Source organism: Petaurus breviceps, unplaced genomic scaffold, assembly GCF_028583685.1.
Source record: "Petaurus breviceps papuanus isolate PSGF00001 unplaced genomic scaffold, PetGlider_PUasm1.0 188, whole genome shotgun sequence".
Classification (NCBI taxonomy): Eukaryota; Metazoa; Chordata; class Mammalia; order Diprotodontia; family Petauridae; genus Petaurus; species Petaurus breviceps.
Window position 1 is genome coordinate 39,502,019 of NW_027185804.1, and position 22,670 is coordinate 39,524,688.

At 35.2% G+C, this 22,670-nt stretch overlaps 2 protein-coding genes across 2 annotated transcripts; both read left to right on the forward strand.

The window, feature by feature from the left end:
• Window positions 1–8,119: 8,119 nt before the first annotated feature.
• LOC138163474 (olfactory receptor 4C12-like) lies at window positions 8,120–9,046 on the forward strand. The gene has a single exon (XM_069090932.1). It carries the CDS (start codon window positions 8,120–8,122, stop codon window positions 9,044–9,046), a length of 927 nt encoding a protein of 308 aa, XP_068947033.1.
• Window positions 9,047–18,335: 9,289 nt separating this feature from the next.
• LOC138163475 (olfactory receptor 4C12-like) lies at window positions 18,336–19,654 on the forward strand. The gene has a single exon (XM_069090933.1). The coding sequence runs from the start codon at window positions 18,420–18,422 to the stop codon at window positions 19,344–19,346; it is 927 nt and encodes a 308-aa protein (XP_068947034.1). The 5' UTR covers window positions 18,336–18,419; the 3' UTR covers window positions 19,347–19,654.
• Window positions 19,655–22,670: the final 3,016 nt, after the last annotated feature.

Consider the following 22,670-nt stretch of genomic DNA (forward strand, 5'->3'; position numbering starts at 1 on the left):
CAGCACCCTGAACCTCAAAGTATACAGGCATAATTATCAAGACAGAAACATCAAGTAGACAGATTTCCAAACTGTCCAACCATTACATCCATACCCAGTCAACATCTGGGTTTCCACATTCTGGGTTTTTCAAAGCCGGGGGACTCTCAACAACGGCTTCCCAGAATTCAGATCAAATTACAGAACATTTCTCAAAGTGAGTCCCAAAACAAAGCTACACATCAGGGCTTATGTAGCCTTCTCCTGGCTCAGAGAATGTAACAACCTTATTGACTCACTGGCCAATCAAGAAGTATCTACTGAAAAACAATCCTCCCACCCCAGGCTCCAGGTGCACTCTAGCCTAGGGGCAGGGAAGATCTTTAAGTTTGCATTTCCATTACAAATGCTCATGCTTATCAACTGGCAAAGATTGCTGCTGAATATATTGTCTCTATTTTGACAACAACTGATCATCTGGTATTAGCAAAATGGGTCCACCAAACAGCTGTCCATTTGGGGGTCCATGCCTCACACTAGTGGGCTCAAGATTGAGGTATTAGTATCTCTCATTCACTGTTAAAACAGATAGCAGAAGAATGTCATATATGTCAATTGGAAAAGGAGTGAACTGTTCCTCCAGTAGTAACTAGAGAGATAGCAAGAGGAAAGGTCCCAGACCAAATCTGGCAAACAGATTATACTGGTCCACTACCACAAGATAAAGGATGCATATTTATATGTACTTATATTGACACCTATTCAGGTGTACTACTGGCTTGTCCTTATAAGAATGCAACCAAGAAAAACACTTGTAAAACTCTAGATCTCATAAATCTAAATCAATATTTCTGGAACCTGGCTATAATATTCCTAGGCAGTTTTCTTTTGGGGATCTTTTTCAGGAGGTGATCAGTGGATTCTTTCAACCTCTATTTTGCCCTCTGGTTCTAAAACATCAGGGCAATTTTCATTGAGAATTTCTTGAAGGATAATTTCTAGGTTCTTTTTTTGATCATGGCTTATCTTTCACTTTGTCCTTAGCATCTATATGTTGATAATTCTGGAAGCCACCACAGCTGCTGGTGATCTACTCTTCCAACATCCCTCAGCTGGTGGCTGGTCGTGGTCACCCTGAGGCTAAAACCTTGAGCTCACACAGGACTGGGCTCTGCTACCAGATCACTGCAATAGCCCCTTCCTGCTTGCTTGCCAGGCTGTCTTCAGTAGGAGGTTAGTTTCTCTCTGTCACTTTGTGGGTGCTATAACTCTAAGTTTGTTTAGAGTAATTTTTTACATATATTGGAGGAGGTGGAAGCGGAAGTCCTGCTTCTACTCCGCCATTTTGGCTCGGCCTGGTATGTTGTCTCATTATTGTAATTCTCTTGAATGAAGTTACTGATTATCTCTATAATTTCTTGTTTCACCCACTCATTCTTTAGGATTAAATTATTTAGTTTCCAATTAGTTTTTAGTCTATCTTTCCATGGCCCTATATTGCATATGATTTTTATTACTTCATGATCTGAGAAGGATGCATTTAATATTTCTGCCTTTCTGCACTGAATTGTGAGGTTTTTAATGGCCTTGTACATGGTCCATTTTTGTGTATGTGCCATGTACCGCTGAGAGAAGGTATATCCCTTTTTATCTCCATTCAGTTTTCTCCAGAGATCTATCAGATCTAGCCTCTCTAAAATTCTATTTGCCTCCTTAACTTCTTTCTTTTTTATTTTCAAGTTGATTCATCAGATTCAGAGAGGGGGAGTTTGAAATCCCCCACTAGTATAGTTTGGCTGTCTATTTCTTCCTCGAATTCCCTTACCTCCTCCTCTAGCAATTTGGATGCTATACCACTTGGTGCATATATGTTAAGTAGTGATATTGCTTCATTCTTGATGGTGCCTTTTAGCAGGATATAATTTCCTTCCTTATCTCTTTCAGTTAGATCTAATTTTGCTTTTGCTTTTGCTTTATGTGAGATAATGATTGCTACTCCTGCTTTAAAAACTGGAGGAGGGATCTGATAGGACCTAGAGAAAGAAGTATTTAGCCTATGATTTGAAAGAAGTTAGGTATTTTCATAAATGAAACAAGACATGAGAAGGGAATTCATTCCTATCATATGAGACTTTGTGACCAAAGGTATGAAGCATAGTTATGGAAAATCATTTACAGAAAATAACTAGGATGATTTTGTTTTTGTTTTTTTTAACCAGAAGGGCAAACGTCTTAAGGATAATAATGCTTAATTAGTCTAATAAAGTATATTGGAAACATAGTGAGGATGGCTTTAAATATCAAGCAGAATAGTTGGATTTTGTTTTTGTTAATGTGATTTGCTCTATTTTTCTATAGCACTAATATCATGCTCCTGAATATTTTTAAGTAAAGGATAACATGGTCATCTGTGATTTACTTGTAGCTATGTGAGAATGGAGTGGAAAGTGAAGATATGAGAAGCATAGATGAATTAGAAGGTTACTGTCATAGTATAAGAAAGGGATGAAGGTTGGGGCAGCTAGTGGTGTAGAGAATAGAGCACTGGTCCTGGCGTCAGGAGAACCTGAGTTAATATTCGGCCTCAGATACTTAACAGTTACGAGTTATGTGACATTGTGTAAGTCACTTAACCCTGATTGCCCTGCTTTACCCCCTGCAAAAAGGAAAAAAAAGAAAGGAATGAAGGTCTGAATTTAGTTACATATTGTAAAAATGAAAAGATAGGGGAAAAGTAAAAGAACTTGTGGAGTTAGACATAAGAGTTTAACATCTGATTTGATAATAGTGATGAAGGACAAGAATGAATGAAAAAATGATTCTAAAAATATTAATCTTTAGTACTACAGGGATGAAATGGCCCTCACCAAAACAGCAGTTTCAATAAGGATAACTAAGGGAAAATATGAATTCCATTTTTAGCATGTTGAATATGAAATGCCTATAGCACTTCATATTAGAGATATCCAGTTGGAATTTGGTAATGAAAGCTTGAAGTTGAAAAGAGAGATTAAACTTGATTCTACATGATTCAGAATAGCCATCTTAAGATGATAATTAAACTCATGAGGACTGATGAAATCATCATGAGAGTTTTTAGAGAGAAGAGATAAGAAGGCGCTCGATAAAGTATTTTCACACAGCAAACATTGCACACAGCAAACAAAAAGTGAACAGTTTTGCAGGAATGCTAAGCAAGAATGTGTGAGAAAAAAAAGAAAGTAAGATAATTTCATGGAAGTTAAAGCAGTATAGTGGCTAAGTAAAAATTGTGGGAAATCATACTAAAACTTGAATATTAAATTAGAATGATAGTGGAGAAAAGAATCCCTTAAAGAAGTTGAGTTTTTTGGATAACATTTAAGAGTTGGGCTTTATGTGAATGATGGTACCAATATCTTTATTTTATAGAAGAGTGGAGGTAGTAGATGGTGAAAAAGTGGGGAAACCTATGCAAATAAGCTTTCTTAGGAGTTTAGCTATGCAAAGTAAGAGACCTTTTAAAGGGAAATAATTTCAGTGAATGAAAATTTCAAGGGCCTTTTTTTCAAGAATAAGAGTCTTGAACATATATGTCAGTGGAGGGAAGAAACTAAATGTAAGGATAAATTGAAGATAGGCGGGAATGAAGAAATGAATAAGCCAGCAAGATTTTGGAAGAAATGCAAAAGCGTATAATCAAGAGATTAGATAGAGTGTTTAGCTTTGAAAAAGAAAAAAAAATACCTCTTGATTAGGCACTGAAGAAAAGAAGGAAAATGGGATTGGGAATAATGAAGAGAGAGTTTAATGTTTTACATACAGGAGAAAAAGAATGATTGCAACTTTTCAGATCGTGGGGATTTGAAAAACTAGATTCTGACCCTTTATTTCAGGGAGAGTCTGATGACATCATAAAGGTAATCATTTTTCTTTTTTATCGACTAATCATGATTTTCTTTTTTAAGGATACATTTATGTCCAATAACTTATTAGATATATGGATGGTGGTAGTGGAATCTTCTTGCACAGCGTATCTGAAGCTATTTTTTTCAACTTTATCATCATTTGAGAGAGAAGGTAGGTAAAGGGTGAAGGGAATGAACCCATGGTTCGTTTCTGTATTCAGATAAATAAAATTTCTTGGGAGTATTTTAATGAAATACAGAAATGTACCTATTCACTATTTTTGATATAATTAAGCTCTGAGTGTTTTCATTTAAGATATCTTGGAGGTTACACTGGCAGCATGGACATCCACCTCATTTGGGAACTACCCTAGGGCTTCCTGTCATTCTTACTGTTGTGGCTGGTTGTGGGGAGCAGTGGGTGAAGAGAAGAACAATAGTATAGCAATTTACAATGTTGGCACTGAAGTCCTCTTTAGTCAAGTTCTCACTCTCCATAGGGCGTTCTCCAAGGAGAAAGAGGTGGGAAAGATTCTAATATGTTTCCTACACTTAGGTATTTTTTTCTGGAACTTCCATGAAAATATTCATATTAGAATAATTAATTTCAAGACAAAATCAAGGTATCCCATGAAAGATAGGGAAACCTGGAATAAATGACACAAGTTTCTTCAAAACTATAAATATTTTAAAAGCCATTTTATATATTTGTTTGTTTATATTTGCCAGCATGTTACCAAAAGTCCTTTGTCAGCATTTTTGTACTAGTAGCTGAGAAATGTTCACTCCCTTGTATCTCCATGTTCTCTGTAGTCTCTCAAGTGTTGATTAGTATCTTTCTCAGGCCCAAGGGCAAAATCTGCAATTGACTCTTCCTTCCATTTCAGATAAAGGAATATTAGAACAGGAAGGGAGCTTATGTGCACGCTGTAGACAAAATCGTTGTTTGATGTATTATAATGAATGGTGTCGAAGCATTAAACACAAATAGATACTGCTTTTGTGGCTATCTTTGAAACTTATTTTTTAATGGACACAGGTCTTTCTAACTTGTTTGAATGAGGCGATCCTACTGACAAGGCACCATGATCATGGCTCAGAGTTTTGCTTCGTTGGTATTGCTATGTAAATATATCAGAATGATCAAACATAGAATTCTATAAAGCTCAGTTTTCCCTTCATGTACGTGCAAATTTTGAAAGAATGTGATCTTCCATATTTCTGTGAAGGGCTGAGAAGTGTTGTAGTAGGGGGAAAATGTCCTTAGAATCAGAAGGCTTAAGGTTAATTCATGGCCCTGCCGCTTCTCAGTTGTCTTTGCAAAAATTTCCTTACCCTAGCAGCACTAAAATGCAGAATGGAGAGGGATTATACAAAGTATCTCATTCAATGAATAAACTGACATTCAAAGAACTTAAGATATTTGCCTATATACCTGCATAGGACAGCACAGTGGTACGGTACATATAGTATCAGACCTGGAAAAAGGAAGATCACATTTCTGAGTTCTAATATGGCCTCAGACACTTATTAGCTGTGTGACACTGGTTAAATTACTTAACCTTGTTTACCTCAATTTCCTGATTTTTTAAATGAGCTGGAGAAGGAAATGCCTATCTATTATGGTATCTTTGCTAAGAAAACCCTAAATGGGGTCATGAAGAGTCAGACAAATCTGAAATGACTTGTAAGACACTAAAAAGAGCTATGATCTGAGTTCAAAACCAGGACTTTTGTTTAATTATATACAGAATCACAGAATTTGTGAGTTGTAGGGCATCTCCACAGTCCATCTAATGCAGCCTAAATACAACTGACAGCAATAAGACTTTCCATTATAATACACTACTCAATTGGTCACCCAATGGGCCACCATTCCACATTTGATGTCTCACCACAGGTAAGTAATTAATCTATTACAGGTTCAGTTTTCTCATCTCTGCAAGGGGGATAATAATATTTGCATTACCTGCTCATAGGGTCACCAAATATCTATTAAGTGCACAGCAAAATTTAAATTGTTATAAATTATGTGTTCCATGATGTTGTTCATTAGAATTGTTCCCTAAATGGCCTTAAAATTTAAGTCTATGGTCATATTACTAGTAGATTAATATCATTTTTCCAAAATTACTCAGTTATTTTGTTATATAGACATGGCTTATGAGGAAATAGCACTAATTTGTACATACTTAGAGCTAATTCTGTGGAAAGGGGTTTCCAACTGACAATTGAGAATGTCTGTCTTATGATTCATTGGCTATGTCTACATACAAAAAATATTAAATTTATTGAATTTAATATTTTATAACAAACATTATTTATTTAATTTTACCTGCAGTGACACTCCTGCATTCTACCATATTAAACAAATAAATAGATAATTAGGCTAATGAATAAGCTAGCAAATAAATGAAACTCACCATAAATATGCATTACCAATCAAAACAAATTTCCAACTTAGGCATGTCTGAAAATGCATGACTGTCTCTTTAGAACTTTTAGTTTATGACTTCTCTGGCATGTAGCATGTTTCATCTTCAGTCTTATGGACTCATGTTTTATCATTGCATTGCTCAGGGTCCTAAAGTATTTTCAAAGTTTTTTCTTCTCCCACAACATATACATTTTATAATTGTATAATTTTTTTCTCTTTCTGTTCATTTCACTGTATCAATCAAGAAAGGATCTCCCAGTTTTCTTTGAAACTATCTATTTCATCATTTTTTTGTGACACTATAATATCCCATTAAATGAATACATCATAAATTGTTAGCCTTCCTCAATAGGAGACCACCCATTTAGTTTCCTTTTTTTAAACTACAAAAGTTACCACAAATGTTTTGGACATATTGTTATTTTCCACCTTTCTTTGGTCTATTTGAAGTATAAGCTTAGAAGCAACCTATCTCCACATATTAGCAACCAATTGATCGAACCCAAATTTTAATGATGATTAATTGATTGGGTAAAATTTATAGAAGCATAAAGGATCAAATTTCATAAAGGGCAATGATTTATAAATTCCTTCATATTCATGTGCATTATCATTTCATCTCAGGACAAGCTGTTGACAGGAGTGGGTCATAGCTAAATTTGTAGGCAGTCTTTAAATCCTGTACCTAAGAGATCACCAGGTTGTAAATAGAAATCGAAGATAAATATAAGAAAAATAAAATTTACTTTGAAATTAGAGTACTACAAAATATTTGCTGTAAAATACCTTAGTATAGCTATGCCTATTTCATCAAAATAAAGATGTTTAACAAGACAATGTATAACCTTCATTTGTAGGAAATGAATCATATTTTCCTAATGACTTCTATTTTAAAATAGGAGATATTATTCCCATAAGTCAGAAGGAAGTTTTTTACTTGTTTGGAAGGGGAAAGTAGGGCAATTGGGGTTAAGTGACTTGCCCAAGGTCACATGGCTAGCTTTTTGTTTTAAGTGTCCAATGCTGGATTTGAACTCAGGTCCTCCTGCCACCAGGGCCAGTGCTCTATTCACTGTTTCCACCTAGCTGTGCCCGAGAAGGAATTTATTAAAGTGAAATATATACTTTCAATTCATAAAAATTATAATGTCGTAGGGAGGCTAGATGACATAGTGGATAGAGCACCAACTCTGAAATAAGGAGGACCTAATTTAAAATCCAACTTCAGGCACCTGACATTTGCTAGCTGTGTGACTCTGGGCAAGTCACTTAACCCTGATGGCATCATAAAATACGCACACACACACACATATGCATGCATAAACATATATGTGTGTGTGTATGCAAACGCACTCACACACCACCTCCTACTCATGTCATAGTATATGTGGCAGAAATTGGCAAAACAATTCATTTTCTATCTCTGAAACTTTTCATAGCCAGCTGCTAGTCATGCTTTCTACATAAAATTACTTTGTATGGATTATTTAAATATTCTCTATATACTTATATGTTGTCTCTTCCTATGGAAGGTAATCTTTTCAAGGACAGATATTTTGTTCATTTTTTGTCTCCAATATCTGGCATATAGTTGTTTAATATATGCTTATTGTAGGATTAATTTTTATGAATTCATGTGAAGTAGACCCTATAATATATAACTTCTTGACTGTTTCATAGGTTTATTGTGAAAGGGAATGTCTCAGTGCAGTCAGAATGTCTGAAATCATCAGGAAGTGCCTACATTTAAAAGCATCTATATATCCTTAAGATAACAGGAATTTGCAATTGAATTAAAAATCTGTGTTAAGGTCAGATGGCAAATAGGAATGTGACTGAATTTGTTCTGTTGGGTCTCATGAGGAATCCCGAGATGCAGAAAGTCATATTTGCTGTATTTTTGATCATTTACATTATCACTGTCATGAGTAATATGCTCATTGTGATCACTATTGCCTCCAGTCAGGCTCTGGTCTCTCCAATGTACTTCTTTCTAGCATTCTTGTCTCTGATAGATGCTTTTTATCCATCATCAATGGTCCCCAAAATGCTTGGGGATTTGCTCCATGAGAAGAAAACTATCTCCTTCAATGCATGCATGACACAGCTTTTTCTAGAGCATTTTCTTGGGACTGTTGAAATCGTCATCCTCATAGTAATGGCCTTTGATAGGTATGTGGCCATCTGCAGACCTTTGCACTATATGACAATAATGAACCACCGCCTTTGCTGTTGCCTCATTGGATTGGCTTGGGCAGTGGGCTTCCTGCATTCACTAGTACAGATCTTCACCATACTTTGGCTTCCTTTCTGTGGACCCAATGTTATAGATCACTTCATGTGTGACATTATTCCCCTGATTCAACTTGCCTGCACAGATACCTCCCTTATTGGTCTGTTGGTTGTTGCCAATGCAGGCTTCATTTCAATGATCAGTTTTGTTATTTTGATGTTCTCCTATGTTATAATCCTGTGTTCCCTAAAAAATTACAGCTCTGCAGGGAGACACAAGGCTCTGTCTACTTGTAGCTCCCACATCACTGTAGTGATCTTGTTCTTTGTCCCCTGTATTTTCATGTATCTGCGACCAGTAACTACATTCTCCATGGATAAAATTGTAACTGTATTTTATACTCTTTTCACCCCCATGTTAAATCCACTTATCTATACAGTAAGAAATGAAGAAGTAAAAAATGCCATGAGGAAGTTATGGAGTAGAAAAGTGGCTTCAGATTATAAATGATACTAATGTCAAGAATTGTACTAATTTTTATCAATACACTTAGAGGGTTTCAAGTTTTCTTTTTTTTGTTCCCGAATATTTTTTTTACTTTTCAGTGTTCATTTCCACAAAATTTTGAGTTCCAAATTTTCTCCCAAACACTCTCCTATGCCCCCACCAAGATAACAAGCCCACTAGTTACCCCTTCATCCAGTCTGCCCTCTCTTATATCCCCCATCCTCTCCCCTTATTCCCTTCCTCTTTACTTATTGGTAGGGAGAGATGGATTTCTATACCCCATTGCCTGTATATATTATTTCCAAGTTGCATGTCAAAAAAAAATTAACATTTGTTTTTAAAACTTTGAGTTCCAGATTCTCTCCTTTCTTCCCTCCTTAACAATTACCCATTCGCAAGACAAGCAATTTGATTTAGGTTATATATGTGTAGTTAGGCAAAACATTTACATAGAAGTCATACTGTGAAAGACTAGCTATATTTTCCTCCATCCTATCCCCGCCCCCATTTTTCTCTTTTCTCCTTTGACTCTGTCCCTTTTCAAAAATGTTTGCCTCTTACTGCTCATCCCCCAATCTGCCCTTCCTTCTATCATCTTCCCCTCTTATTTCCTCCCCCCGCCACTTTCCTGTAGGGTAAGATATCCAACTGAGTGTGTATGTTATTCCCTCCTTAAGCCAAATTCAATGAGAGTAAGGTTGACTCATTCACTTTCACCCTCCTGCTCATTCCCTCCACTGTAACAACTTTCTCTTGCCTCTTTAACATGAGATAATTTACCCTATTCTCTCTCTCCCTTTTTCCTTCTCCCAATATATTCCTCTCTCACCTTTTAATTTTATTTTTTTAGATATCATCCCTTCATATTCAATTCACCATGTGCCCTCTATCTATGTATGCATACATTCACACAGACATACTTCAACTATCCTAATGCTGAGAAAAATCTCAAGAGTTAGAAATATAGTCTTTCCATGTAGGAATGTAAATGTTCAACTTTAATAAGTTCTTTATGATTTTTCTTTCCTGTTTACCTTTACATGTTTCTCTTGTTTCTTGTATTTGAAAGTCATTTTTTTCTATTTTGCCCTGGTTTTTTCATCAAGAATGCTTGAAAGTCCTGTATTTCTTTAAATATCCATATTTTCCCCTGAAATATTATATTCAGTTTTGCTTGGTATGTGATCACTGGTAATAATCCTAACTAATTTGACCTCTGGAATATCATATTCCAAGCCCTTTATCCTTTAATGTAAAAGCTGATAGATCTTGTGCTATCCTGATTTTGTTTTCACAATACTCGGATTGTTTCTTCCTGACTCATAATATTTTCTCCTTCACCTGAGAACTTTGTAATTTGACTACAATATTCCTAGGGGTTTTTGGGGGGCGATCTCTTTTTGAGAGGTGATCAATGGATTCTTTAAATGTCTATTATAACTTCTGGTTCTAGAATATTCATGCAGTTTTCCTCTAAAATTTCTTTAAAGATGATATTTAGGCTTTTGTTTTTAATCTTGGATTTCAGTTAATTTTTAGATTCTCTGCTGAATCTATTTTCCTGGTCAGTTATTTTGCCTCATGAGATATTTTACATTCTTTTATTTTACTTTCCTTTTTTTGAATCTGTTTTATAATATCTTTATTTCTCATGAAGTCATAAGCTTCCATTTGCTCCTTTCTAATTTTGAAGGAATTATATTCTTCAGTGAGCTTTTGTACTTCCTTTTCCGTTTGGCTAAATCTGCTTTTAAAGACATTCTTCTCCTCCTTGGCTTTTTGGATTTCTTTTGTCAATTGAGTTCGTTTATTTTTTAAGGAGTTATTTTCTTCATTATTTTTTTGGGGGGGTCTTTTAGCTTGTATTGACTCATTTTTCATGATTTTATTGTATCACTCTCATTTCTCTTTTCAATTTTTCCTATACTTCTCTTATTTGATTTTCAAAATTCTTTTTAACCTCCTCCATGGTCTCCTACCAGTTCATATTTTACTTGGTGGCTTTTAATGCAGGAATTTTGACTTTGCTGTCTTCTTATGGTTCTATGTTTTGATCTTCCTTGTTACCAAAGAAAGATCCTATAGCCTGATTTCTTTTCCTCTATTTGCTCACTTCCCTAGCCAATCACTTGACTTTTGAGCTCTTTGCCATGCTATAACTCTGCTTCTAGAACGGAGAGTACTCTGTCCCAAATTTCTGGGTTTTTATGTAGCTGTTGACAAAGCTGCTTCTAGGAACCTGCTTCAGAACTGTGAGGAGGACTCCCTCTACACAGCCACCACAATCTCTACTACACAAGCACTCCTCCTTACCCCAGGACTGCCACCTAAGTCTGTGACCCAGATCTAGACAGGGCAAAGCAAGAGGATCCTGCCTCAGCACCAGCAAAGAGATTTCTGCAATTACCCTCTGATCAGCCACTTTCACCACCACCCCAAATGTGTTGAGCCCCAGAAGCAGCTGTTGCCTCCATAGCTGTTGGGGGGCTGTGGCCAAACAGTGCTTTTCTCTCACCCAGATCCAGCAGGCTTTCCCCACTGACCTTTTACTTTGATTTGGCACTTGTGGGTTAAGAGGTCTGTTCTGGCCTGATCTGTGCTTTGTAAACTTTTGCTATTATTTTATATGATATATTCAAGCTCTTGTTTTCTTTTTTTTTCTTCTTTTAATCAAATGCTTTATTAACTTCTAGTTTACATCATTCTTTTTTGCAAGATTTTGAGTCACAAATTTTTCTCCCCATTTTCCCCTACCCACCACCCTAAAATATCCCCTCCTCTAAACTGCTCTCTCCCATATCTTCTCTTGTACCCCCTCCAAGTTTCCAGTAGGGCACTGTGGATCTCTGTGCCCCAGTGCCTGTATGAAGTTCTTGTTTTCTGATTGCAGATAGAGATAAATGGAAACATATGCCCTGGAAAGATCTATGAACATTAATTATCATGTGTTTTGAAAGCCTTGCATTATGTAAATGGAAAGTATTATTATTATTTAAATCAAGTACCAATTCAGTTGTATTTGTTTTCCAAATCTGTTGAATAAATTAAAAAAACAAATTACTAGGTAATAGGCATTTATGAAGGCAGTAGTATTCTATTTTTTTAAAATTTGCTTTGCATCATACTTTGCAAACATCAGTCACACACACATACATATAAAAAGTTTTTTATCTTTATATTGGATAATGTTGGGTAAACTGCTGGATGCTTGGAGTTATAGATAATTGTAACTCTGGTCAACTGTATATTCTGGTCCCAGATTTCAAGAGTGCTGTGGATGTCAAAATGCCAAGTATAACTCCAAGATAATGAAAACAATCTGAGAGGACACAACATTACTAATGTGTCAACATAGGATTCTTGAAACATTTTCCATCATCAACACCTTTTGGCGGATATTGTTTTCTTGAGATCAAAAAGTGATTCCTCAATAAGTATAGAAGGAAATTACCTTCTTTGCTATCAATTGTGTTACATTCCTTGCCTGACATCTACCCCCCAGGACTTTTGCTGTAATAATTTCTTTATTATCATCATGATTTTTCAGAAAATTGTTCATTTTGAATAGGAGTGATGCTTAAGGTAAAATGACCCTGTTGAACCAAAAGGTAGTCTGTAAATGACATTGCTCATGTGTGGATGCATTCAATCATAAGGATTTATTATTCATATTATTTGTTTCTGGAGGATTAGAATGTATTTTGGGAAAGAACTGATTCAGAGATAGAGACAATAGGTAAATCAAATGAATAATCACAACTAAAAATCCATGTAGTCTTTATTTATGAAAATGCTATTGCAACTTCTATGTATAGTTCTATTAGCTTCATGTATAATGTTACCCTCTATTATTCTATAACAGCTGAACTAAATAATGATATTTTTGTTGTTTTATTAAATGATCTTATCTTCAAATAAAAATGCTTCCAATCACACCATCTCATGTTTTTATTTTCTAAGTACTTTTGTAAATAATTTGTACATGATCCATTCCACATAATGAAGACTTTATTCTCATTTTTCAATATGTTGGGTTTATCCATGTAATAATTGGAAATTATATCTATTGTCATTGTATTATGCATGTTCAACTTCTTTTTTCTTGTTACCCTTGCCCTTGTTTCTTTTTCCATTTACCATTTACTCACTTATCACATGAAATTCATATTTGTAATGTGCTCCACCCACTGTAAATCTTTCCATTTTTATTTGGACTACCTTCTTTCTTCATTCTTTTCATGTGATGTAGTTACAACATTCATAGTCCTGGAGAATTATATGATGAACATTAATATTAAACAGATACTTTATTTGGGAAACAAAAGCCTTAGGATAGTTAAAAGTACTGTTCAGCTTACCAGATGATACTCAGATTCTTCTGTTTTTTTATTCAGCCTGTTCTAATATATTATAAATCTTAAATACTGGTTCAAGATCTCTCTTTTGGGGGTGGCCAGGTGGTGCAGGGAATAGAGCAAAGGCCCTAGAATCAGGAGCACTTGAGTTCAAATGTGGTCTCAGATAGTTAACACTTACAAGCTGTATGACCTTGGGCAAGTAACTTAACCCTAATTGCCTAGCCTTCCCCCTTCCAAAAAGCAAAAAAGAAAAATCTCTCTTTTTATCATTTCTATCTCTCTCTGTGTCTGTTCTATTTCTATCCCCACCTGTTGATTGATCACTTAATAAATGATAAGTGATTTGGAATAATTGTCTCTACTTTTCTATTGTTCAATTACAGTATATGTGGATGTGGATGTGTGTGTATATATATGTATATATATAAATATATATATATATTTTGTGTGTGTGTAAATATGTATATGACATAAGGCATTCTTTGTGGGTTCTATGAATGGATTCGCTTGTTTTACTTACACATCATCCTTCTGACTCATTTTGACCTTACAGTTTACTAAAGCTCCAGGATTTTCCCATATTAACAGTTGTTTTGCCACTTTTAGTCCAACCCACACCAATCACACTGCCATCACACTATATCCATGCCATATTGCCATGTATATAAACTTCCTTTCTTCCTTATTTCTCCCCTGAGCTCTAAGATCAGAAATGACAACCTTGCTGGCAATATCATTGCAATCATTTGCCCTATGGCTTCATTTACCATCTTTATGACAGTCCAGCCCCAAACATCTGTGCCTGGCCATAACTCTCCCCATTATGCTGTCTTCCCCTATTACAACATAAGCTCTTTGAGGACAAAGATTATATTACTCTTTATATTTATGCTTCTGTTGTTCATTTTGGTTTCTGAAATATAATAAATGCTTATTAAATGATTTCTCACTCATTTCTTATTCAGTTTAAATTTTTTAGGCCAAATGTAGTAAACACTCTATGTTTCAGTGAACTTCACCAAAAATTTTTCTTTAGCAAGCGATTACATCCCCCATGTCCATGCTTTAACATAGCCCTTACCCAATGTCTAGATGAATAGTCCTCCTAAGTTTGTTCTCTTAGAATTCATAGCTCCATTGAACACCAAACTTAGTATATTATATTAAATTTTAGAAGTGATAGGAACTCACTGCAGTTTATTGAGTAAAGGCGGGGACGACTTGGTCAGACCTGTACTGATGTAGGAACATCAATGTGACAGGTGAATGGAGGATGGCCTGTAGTCAGGAGACATTTGTGGCAAGGATGACAACTAGTAACATACAGTAATAGTCCTGGCATGAAGGAATGAGGGCCTCTGACAGCAATAGCTATAGATTACATATAGATATAGACATAGACATAGACAGCATGTAATGAAAGTAAAATCAGCAAACCTTCATAAGAGATTGAACATAAGGGGTGAGAGAATGAGGAATCAATTATAATACAAGTATTAGGAATCTGAGTGACTGGGAGGATGATTCCAACTCCTCAAAAGGAGAATTCAGAAAAAAAGAATAGTTTAGAGTGGAAAGATGAGTTTACCTTTAGATATGGTACTTTTAGATGTCTAAACGATTTCTGGTTTCAGAATGTCTAAAGAGGAGGGATGTTCTATCAATCTGGAAATCCAAGAGATAGTCAAATGGTGAAAGGATTTACAAGTGTAAGAAGATTATATTTTACCCTAAGGGTAAAGAGAGGACAGCCACTGAAGCTTCCTGCTTAGGGGCAAAGCATAAGATCTATCCTTTAGGAATATCCATTTTTGCAAGAGAATGAAACGATTTTTTTACACCTTTGGCAAAATTCCTAACAAGAGTAATTATGCCTTCTCTGAGGTCCTCTGTGGTCATTGCATCACCAAGTTCTTGGAGTGCCCAAAGAGCATATTAAATAATCTACATTTAGGGTAGAAATACATATAAGAGCATCTTGGAGGTTTCACAAAAAGAATTATTCATAAAGGAAGTATCTCTCTATCAGTAGTATCAGAACTTTCTCTGTTTCTTAACTCTGATCCTGCCTACAATGAAAGGAAGAGGAGAAAGGAGAGCTAAAGCCCTAGCAAGAAAAGTATGTCTCCAACCTGAGCATTGATGTTCCAAAGAAAGGATGTGGACGTGCTGTATTCAGGAGATTTAAAATCCAGTAAACTATGGCCTACAGTTAAAATCAAGGTACCCATGATCCAGACTTTACCTGCTTTAAAAATACATCCTATATTCTCTGGTATCAAATCATGTAGATCCTCTAGTTTAGTAGTCTTGTTTTTTTTTTTAAGTTGCCCATTTTATCAGTGATTTATTGCATGTGGTCCCAGAGAATGTCAAGCCTTAAGACAGGGCTATTTGTGGTGACTGGAAAAGGAGGAAATCTCAGACATAAGGTGATTCATATTTCCCTTATATTTTTATGTCATCTTAAAGTTAAAAATTTCTCCATGAAGTTATAGAAACCATTTGAATGAATGTTTCTGTAAGGCTATAGGATGTTAATTGGTAGAGTAGACAGAGCATGAAGAGCTGAGTTCAAATCTAGATTCAGGTATTTACTATCTTCATGGTCGTGGGACACTAACTTAAGCACTATTTGGCATAGTTTTTTCCATTTATAAAATAGAGATAATATATGCACCTAACTCTTAGGGTTCTTGTCAGAATTAACAGAGATAAATGGCTAAAGAACTTGTAAACCTTAAAGTCATATGTAAATGCTACCTAGTGATGATGGTGATGTATTATTTGTCATTATTTTGAGCAAGCAGAGTGACTAACATAGACTTTCCCACTTCTGCCTCTAAATCTAGCCCTCTCTTCAAAGCCAATTCAACTTTATTGAATTGATTCTGATTTTTCTCTGAAATTGCAGTTTCTAATGTGCGCTAATAAAAGACTAATCGGTCTCGAGTTTGTTTCATTTGCATAAAGGCACTAGTGACCCATTGCAATCAGTATGTTATTTCCAAGCTAATTGACTGTCTCTGGAGCTTTCCCCTTCCCAACACTCTACCCAAACCAGCAGTTAGTTATATATGTAGTTCAAGTATATTGAGCAGAATTCCTCTCTGAATTGTTGTTGACAGCGGCTATCTACAAGTATGTTTGCTATTAACATCTTATCATGTTTTATATAAAAAGTCTATATTCACAAGTTTTTCCACTTCACCTTCCTCTTCTTCATGCATTGACATTGGGGTAAAGTCAGCCTTCTTGAAGGCATTGCCTAAAGTTTAATGTGGCATAATGTTACATCATAAGGGCTTAAGATATTAAGCAAAGCATTCCTGAGTAGTAAAGGTTGATTTTAAGGGAATTTTTATCAGTTGGTCACGAGGTAAGGAAACACTTTAGTCAGCAGCTTAAAGATATTTCTAATATACTGTGACAAACTTTCCAACTTTCCAGAGTAGGGAATATACAGATAAACATAATGATATCAAAGGCCATTTGAGGTATTAATGAAAATTATTTTGGACACCATAGTGCATTATGATATTTGAAATACTTGATTAGAATTAACATTGGCTTAAAAATATATTTAAAAACGTGTTTTTTTTTCCCAATCGTCAGTTCACTTGGGAAGATAAATTTATTTTTTAATGCTTACATTGGTATGGGAAGGCCCTATATTCTCTTGGCTTTTAAGTTTTTTTAATTATTATTCATTACTTCATAGTTCCTTTATGATTAATTTGTTCTTGTATGCTTCATTATGTCTGTTTCTATGTGTAAGAGGGACAGACAGACATGGGGGAGGGACAGAGGGAGGGAGAGAGAGAGAGAGAGAGAGAGAGAGAGAGAGAGAGAGAGAGAGAGAGAGAGAGAGAGAAGAGAAAAACACATTTTGCTTTAAAATTTGTTGACCTCATGATATTGGATACATAAATTCAAGATTTGGAAATGTAACAAAGACAAAAATATATCTTGTACAATTATAATCACGATGTTTTTCTCCAAAGAAAAGATAAAATTTATCTCCCTTCTTTGCAAAGGAGAGCTACTGATGAGGAACACTTGCATGCACTCTTAAACTCAGTATATTGGAGAGTTCTTTTTAACTGTTTTCAATCTTTCATTTTTTGTTGTTGTTGTTGCAAGGCATGGCTCATTAGGTGGATAATAAAAATATATATTCTAATATGAAGCTGATATAAATTAAAATACATCAGTGATTACAAAAAATGAGTAGAAAAATAAGATTGATATTTAATTGGTTTTTAAATGAACTATGAGATAAAAATGGTACAGTGCAATATATGCTGGATTTAGAACAATTTTGACTTTTGATCAGTATCTGAGTGACCTTTGAACAGTCATGCCATTTCTTTAACTCTCAATTTCCTTTTCTGTAAGATGAGGGAATTTGACTTTGTGGTGGTACAATGCCCTTATAATTCAAAATATATGTTCCTTTTAATTTAAAGTTCATTTGACCGATGAGTATTTTGTTCAGTTACCAGATAAGAATGGTAAATGTTAGTATAATTTCTTCCCTGGAATGAAAGTAAAGGAATTTACATAATTTGTTATAAAACTAGAGGTGTATACTGGGTTGAAATTGGAGCTTTTACCTACAAATAATTCTTCTTCCACTGATCATTATCCAGCAATGGAATACTAAGAGTAAATTTTCTTCCTTATGTATGTTTTCCATTTGAAAAAAAAAACAACATCTTCTAGAAACAAAGATAGACAAACAGACAATGAGACTATATAATCACCATTTGGAATATGATGCTTCATGAGGAAACAGATTCCCATTCAATACAGATTATTCAACAACAACAAGTACAAGGGAGTCTATTTGAGGAAAAATTTTAAATTAATGGCTACTTAAAGAGGTCTTAATTTGATGGAAATTCTGTGATTTGGATATTCTCTTACCTGTAATTCATTGTATAGCTAATTATAATTTCTTTTTCTTTTCAGATAAACTAAATTTCACTTATGTGACTATCACCAAACATATAAAGATGGATGGTGCAAACAATGTAACTGAATTTATTCTTCTGGGTCTCACACAGAATCCAGGAATACAGAAACTATTTTTCATGGTATTTTTACTCATTTACTTGTTGACCTTGGTGGGAAATCTGCTGATTGTCATCACCATTGCAACCAGTCAGTCTCTAAACTCCCCTATGTATGTCTTTCTTTCCTACTTGTCCATCTTAGATAGTTGTTATTCCTCTTCTATGGGCCCAAAAATGATAGTTGATTCACTCTCTGACAGGAAAACAATATCTTTCAATGCATGCATGACCCAGCTTTTTGCAGAACATTTGTTTGCTGGGGCTGAGATCATCCTGCTAATGGTGATGGCCTATGACAGGTACGTGGCCATCTGTAAGCCCCTGCATTATTTGACGATTATGAGTAGATCAGTATGTATTCTTTTGGTGGGATTGGCATGGATTGGAGGCTTTGTTCATGCGATGATACTGATTCTATTCATTATCTGGCTACCTTTCTGTGGTCCCAATGTCATTGACCATTTTCTTTGTGATTTCTTTCCTTTGCTGAAACTCTCTTGTGCTGATATCCATCCCTTTGGCCTTTTTGTGGCTGCCAATAGTGGAATAATGTGCATACTCACTTTTTTCATGCTTCTCACATCCTATATCATCATACTGAACTCTCTGAAGATGCACAGCTCAAAAGGACAGCACAAAGCTCTCTCAACTTGTGTGTCCCACATTGTGGTAGTCATTTTGTTCTTTGTGCCATGTATGTTTGCATATCTACGACCTATGACCACCTTCCCCATTGATAAGGCCAATGCTGTGTTTTATACAATGATAACTCCTATGTTAAATCCCTTAATCTACACACTAAGGAATGAGGAAGTAAAAAAAGCTATGAGAAAATTATGGAGTCAAAGAATGATGGGAAGTGGATAATAACTTGGGTGAAAATAATATAAAAAACACAATTTTTGCTGAATTTTCATTTCTTAAAGCTAAAATGAACAAAAAGTGTTTTGGTTTTCTAATGGTAGATAGGATAATTCAATGTTTTAGCCATAGTAATAACGCATTTTATAAGCACAGCAAAGATGAAGGTGAAATGTGGGAAATGTGTGTTGAATGATACTATATTAGGCAAGTTATGAACAGGGTTAAGGACTATTTTGAAACAGTGGGCATTATTTGGTCAGTATCATTTTGGATGAGTTCTGTCAAAGTGATCCCTAGATCTTTGTTTTCTCTTAAATACATATCCATTCTTCAGGGAAAGGTATAGACAATTTGTGTAATCATCAAATTTGTCAAAGTGGAGAAAAGAGGAAACTGGGAAAGAAGGTTAATATGTTGAAGAACAAAAGTCGGATAAGGGAAGACCTTGGACAATGAAAATCATGGAACAATCTTAATTAGATGAATTTTATTAGCAATAAATGTAAAATAATTAACAATTTTCATGATCTAATATAGTCTAAGGACAAAGTTAGCTTCTGTGGATACAAAGATACAAAAGAAAAAAAAGTTTTTGTCCTTCAGTCTTTAAGGGACTTAAATTATGCTGGGAAGAAGTAATACATACATGGGCAAGACAAATTACTAAAGGATGCATTTACACTTAGAATAGAATCAGGAACGATCTCCTATGGGAGATGATACTTCACATGAGACTTGGGTGGAGCTAGGAATTCTAAGGGATCAACTTTAGGGGGGCTCTTAATCTAGCATCTAGGCAGAGGTTATGTTATAGCATGGAGATAGGAGTTGTAAGGACCCCTAAAGAGAACCATTTGGCCAAGTTGGTTGGAATGTAGCATGCTTACCCCATTTGGCCTAAAAATTCAACTGGATAGGATAGATAAATAATGACTGAATAAATTATTTTTTTAATTTGTTTTTTGGAGGACAGTGGGGGTTAAGTGACTTGCCCAAGGTCACATGGCTAGGCTTTTTTTGTGTTAAGTGTCTGAGGCCAGATCTGAACCCAGGTCCTCCTGACTCCAGAGCTGGTGCTCTGTTTACTGCGCCATCTAGCCACCCCTATAAATTCTTATTTACAAAAAAAAAACACAAGATTAACACTGGAAGCATAAATATAAAGAATAATGTAATCCTTGTCCTCAGCTAACTTATGTTCTAATAGGGGAATGCTACATAATGGGAAAGAAAAGTTATGGTCAGGCAGAGATTTGGGGAGCTGAGATGTTCACAAAGATGGTAAGTGGAGTCATGGGGCAAATGATTGTAATGATATTGCCAGCAAGTTTAGTGCTATTGTGATTTCTGATCTCAGAGCTAGGGGGAGAAATATTGTAGGAATAAGGCAGAAAAGAAGATTACACACAGCTTGACTAGAGTGTGATTGATATGGTTTGGACTAAAAGTTGCTGGATAAGAGTTATGATGGGAAAATCTAGTAGTTTCAGTAAACTGTAAGGTAGGTCAAGATGAGTCAGAAGGATAATGTACAAGTAAAACAAGTGAATCCATTCATAGAAAACACCAAGAAGATCTTATGTAATATACGCACATAAACACATACGCATGTACTCATACATATAAACAGAATATTTATGTGTATATACATGCATATAGATGTGCATATACACCAATGTGCATTTATAGATATATACTTATGTGTATGTGTACATAAAGATAAATATATGTATATATACATGCTTGTGTGTATTATATACTTGTATGCATATGTGTGTGTGTCTATGTGTTTGTGTGTCAAAAAACAGAAGTCAGAATTGGGCCAGAGTTCTTATCCCAAGATGTGTCTTCTTCCTTTTAAAATTTATTTTTAGTTGTCAGCATTAAATTCCACAAGATTTTTAGTTATAATTTCTTCTCTCACCATCTTTCCCCAACCCCCACCCCAAAATATCAAGCCTATTGAATACCCCTTCCTGCAATCTGCTCTCTCTCATATCCTACGCCTTCACCCCCTTAACTTTCTAGTAGGGCAAGATGGGTCTCTATACCCCAGTATCTGCATATCTTATTTCCCAGTTGCATGCAAAAACCCAATTTTTAAACATTTGTTTTTAAAACTTCGAGGTCCAGATTTTTTCTCTTCTTCCCTCCTCATCCACCACCACTGGGAAGATAAACAATTCAATATAATTGTACACGCGCAGTTATCCAAATCATTCCCATGGTAGTTATATTGTGAAAGACTAAATATGTTTCCCTCCATCCTATCCCATTCCCCACTTATTCTATTTTCTCCTTTGACCCTATCCCTTTTCAAAAATGTTTACTTGTAACTACCGTCTCCCCCAATCTGCCCTCCTTTTTATCTTGCCTCCCCTTATGTCCTTCCCCCCTATTTTCCTGTAGGGTAAGATACCCAATTGAGCATGTATATTATTCCCTCCTTAGGCCAAATTAATTGAGAATCAGGTTGTCCTATTCCCTTTCACTTTCCTGCTCTTCCCCTCCATTGTAAGTGTTTTCTCTTGAGATAATTTACCCTAATCTTTGCTCCTTTTCTTCTTCTCCCAATAAATTACTCTCTCACCTCTTAATTTTACTTTTTAGATACCATCCCTTCATATTCAACTCATCCTGCATCTTCTGTCTATGTATACATGAACGTACAAATTCCCACACTCACATATATATATATTTATATACACATACATCCTCCTATACATACATATATATGCATGTATACATGTGTACATATACGTATATTCCCTTCAGTTATCCTCATACTGAGAAAAGTCTTATGAGTTACAATTTTTTCTATGTAGGAATGTAAATAGTTCAACTTCAATAAGTTCCTAATGCTTTCTTTTACCTGTTTACCATATTATGCTTCTCTTCCTTCTTGTATTTGAAAGTCAAATTTTCTATTCAGCTTAGGTTTTTTCATCAAGAATTTTTCAAAAATTTTTCAAAAAAAATAGCAGAAGAAGCTATGTACTACTTTAAACACGAAAACAATTATTATTCTTTTCTTGAATGATTGTATAGTCATAATTATTATTTTTTGAATGAATGTTTAGGAATTGGGATCACTTGACCCACATTGGTAGAGACATGAGCTTTATTTGAATCTTTCTATAGGACACCTTGGGTGAGTACAAACATATCCAAATATAACGATTTGGGCTAGTACCCCAGGACTAAATATGTTGACTATGAGTACACAATCTCTGGTTTTAGGCTACAGATTTAAAAGACAGTTTGGGAACAAAAACTCATGGTGTGTGTGTGTGTGTGTGTGTGTGTGTGTGTGTGTGTGTGTGTGTG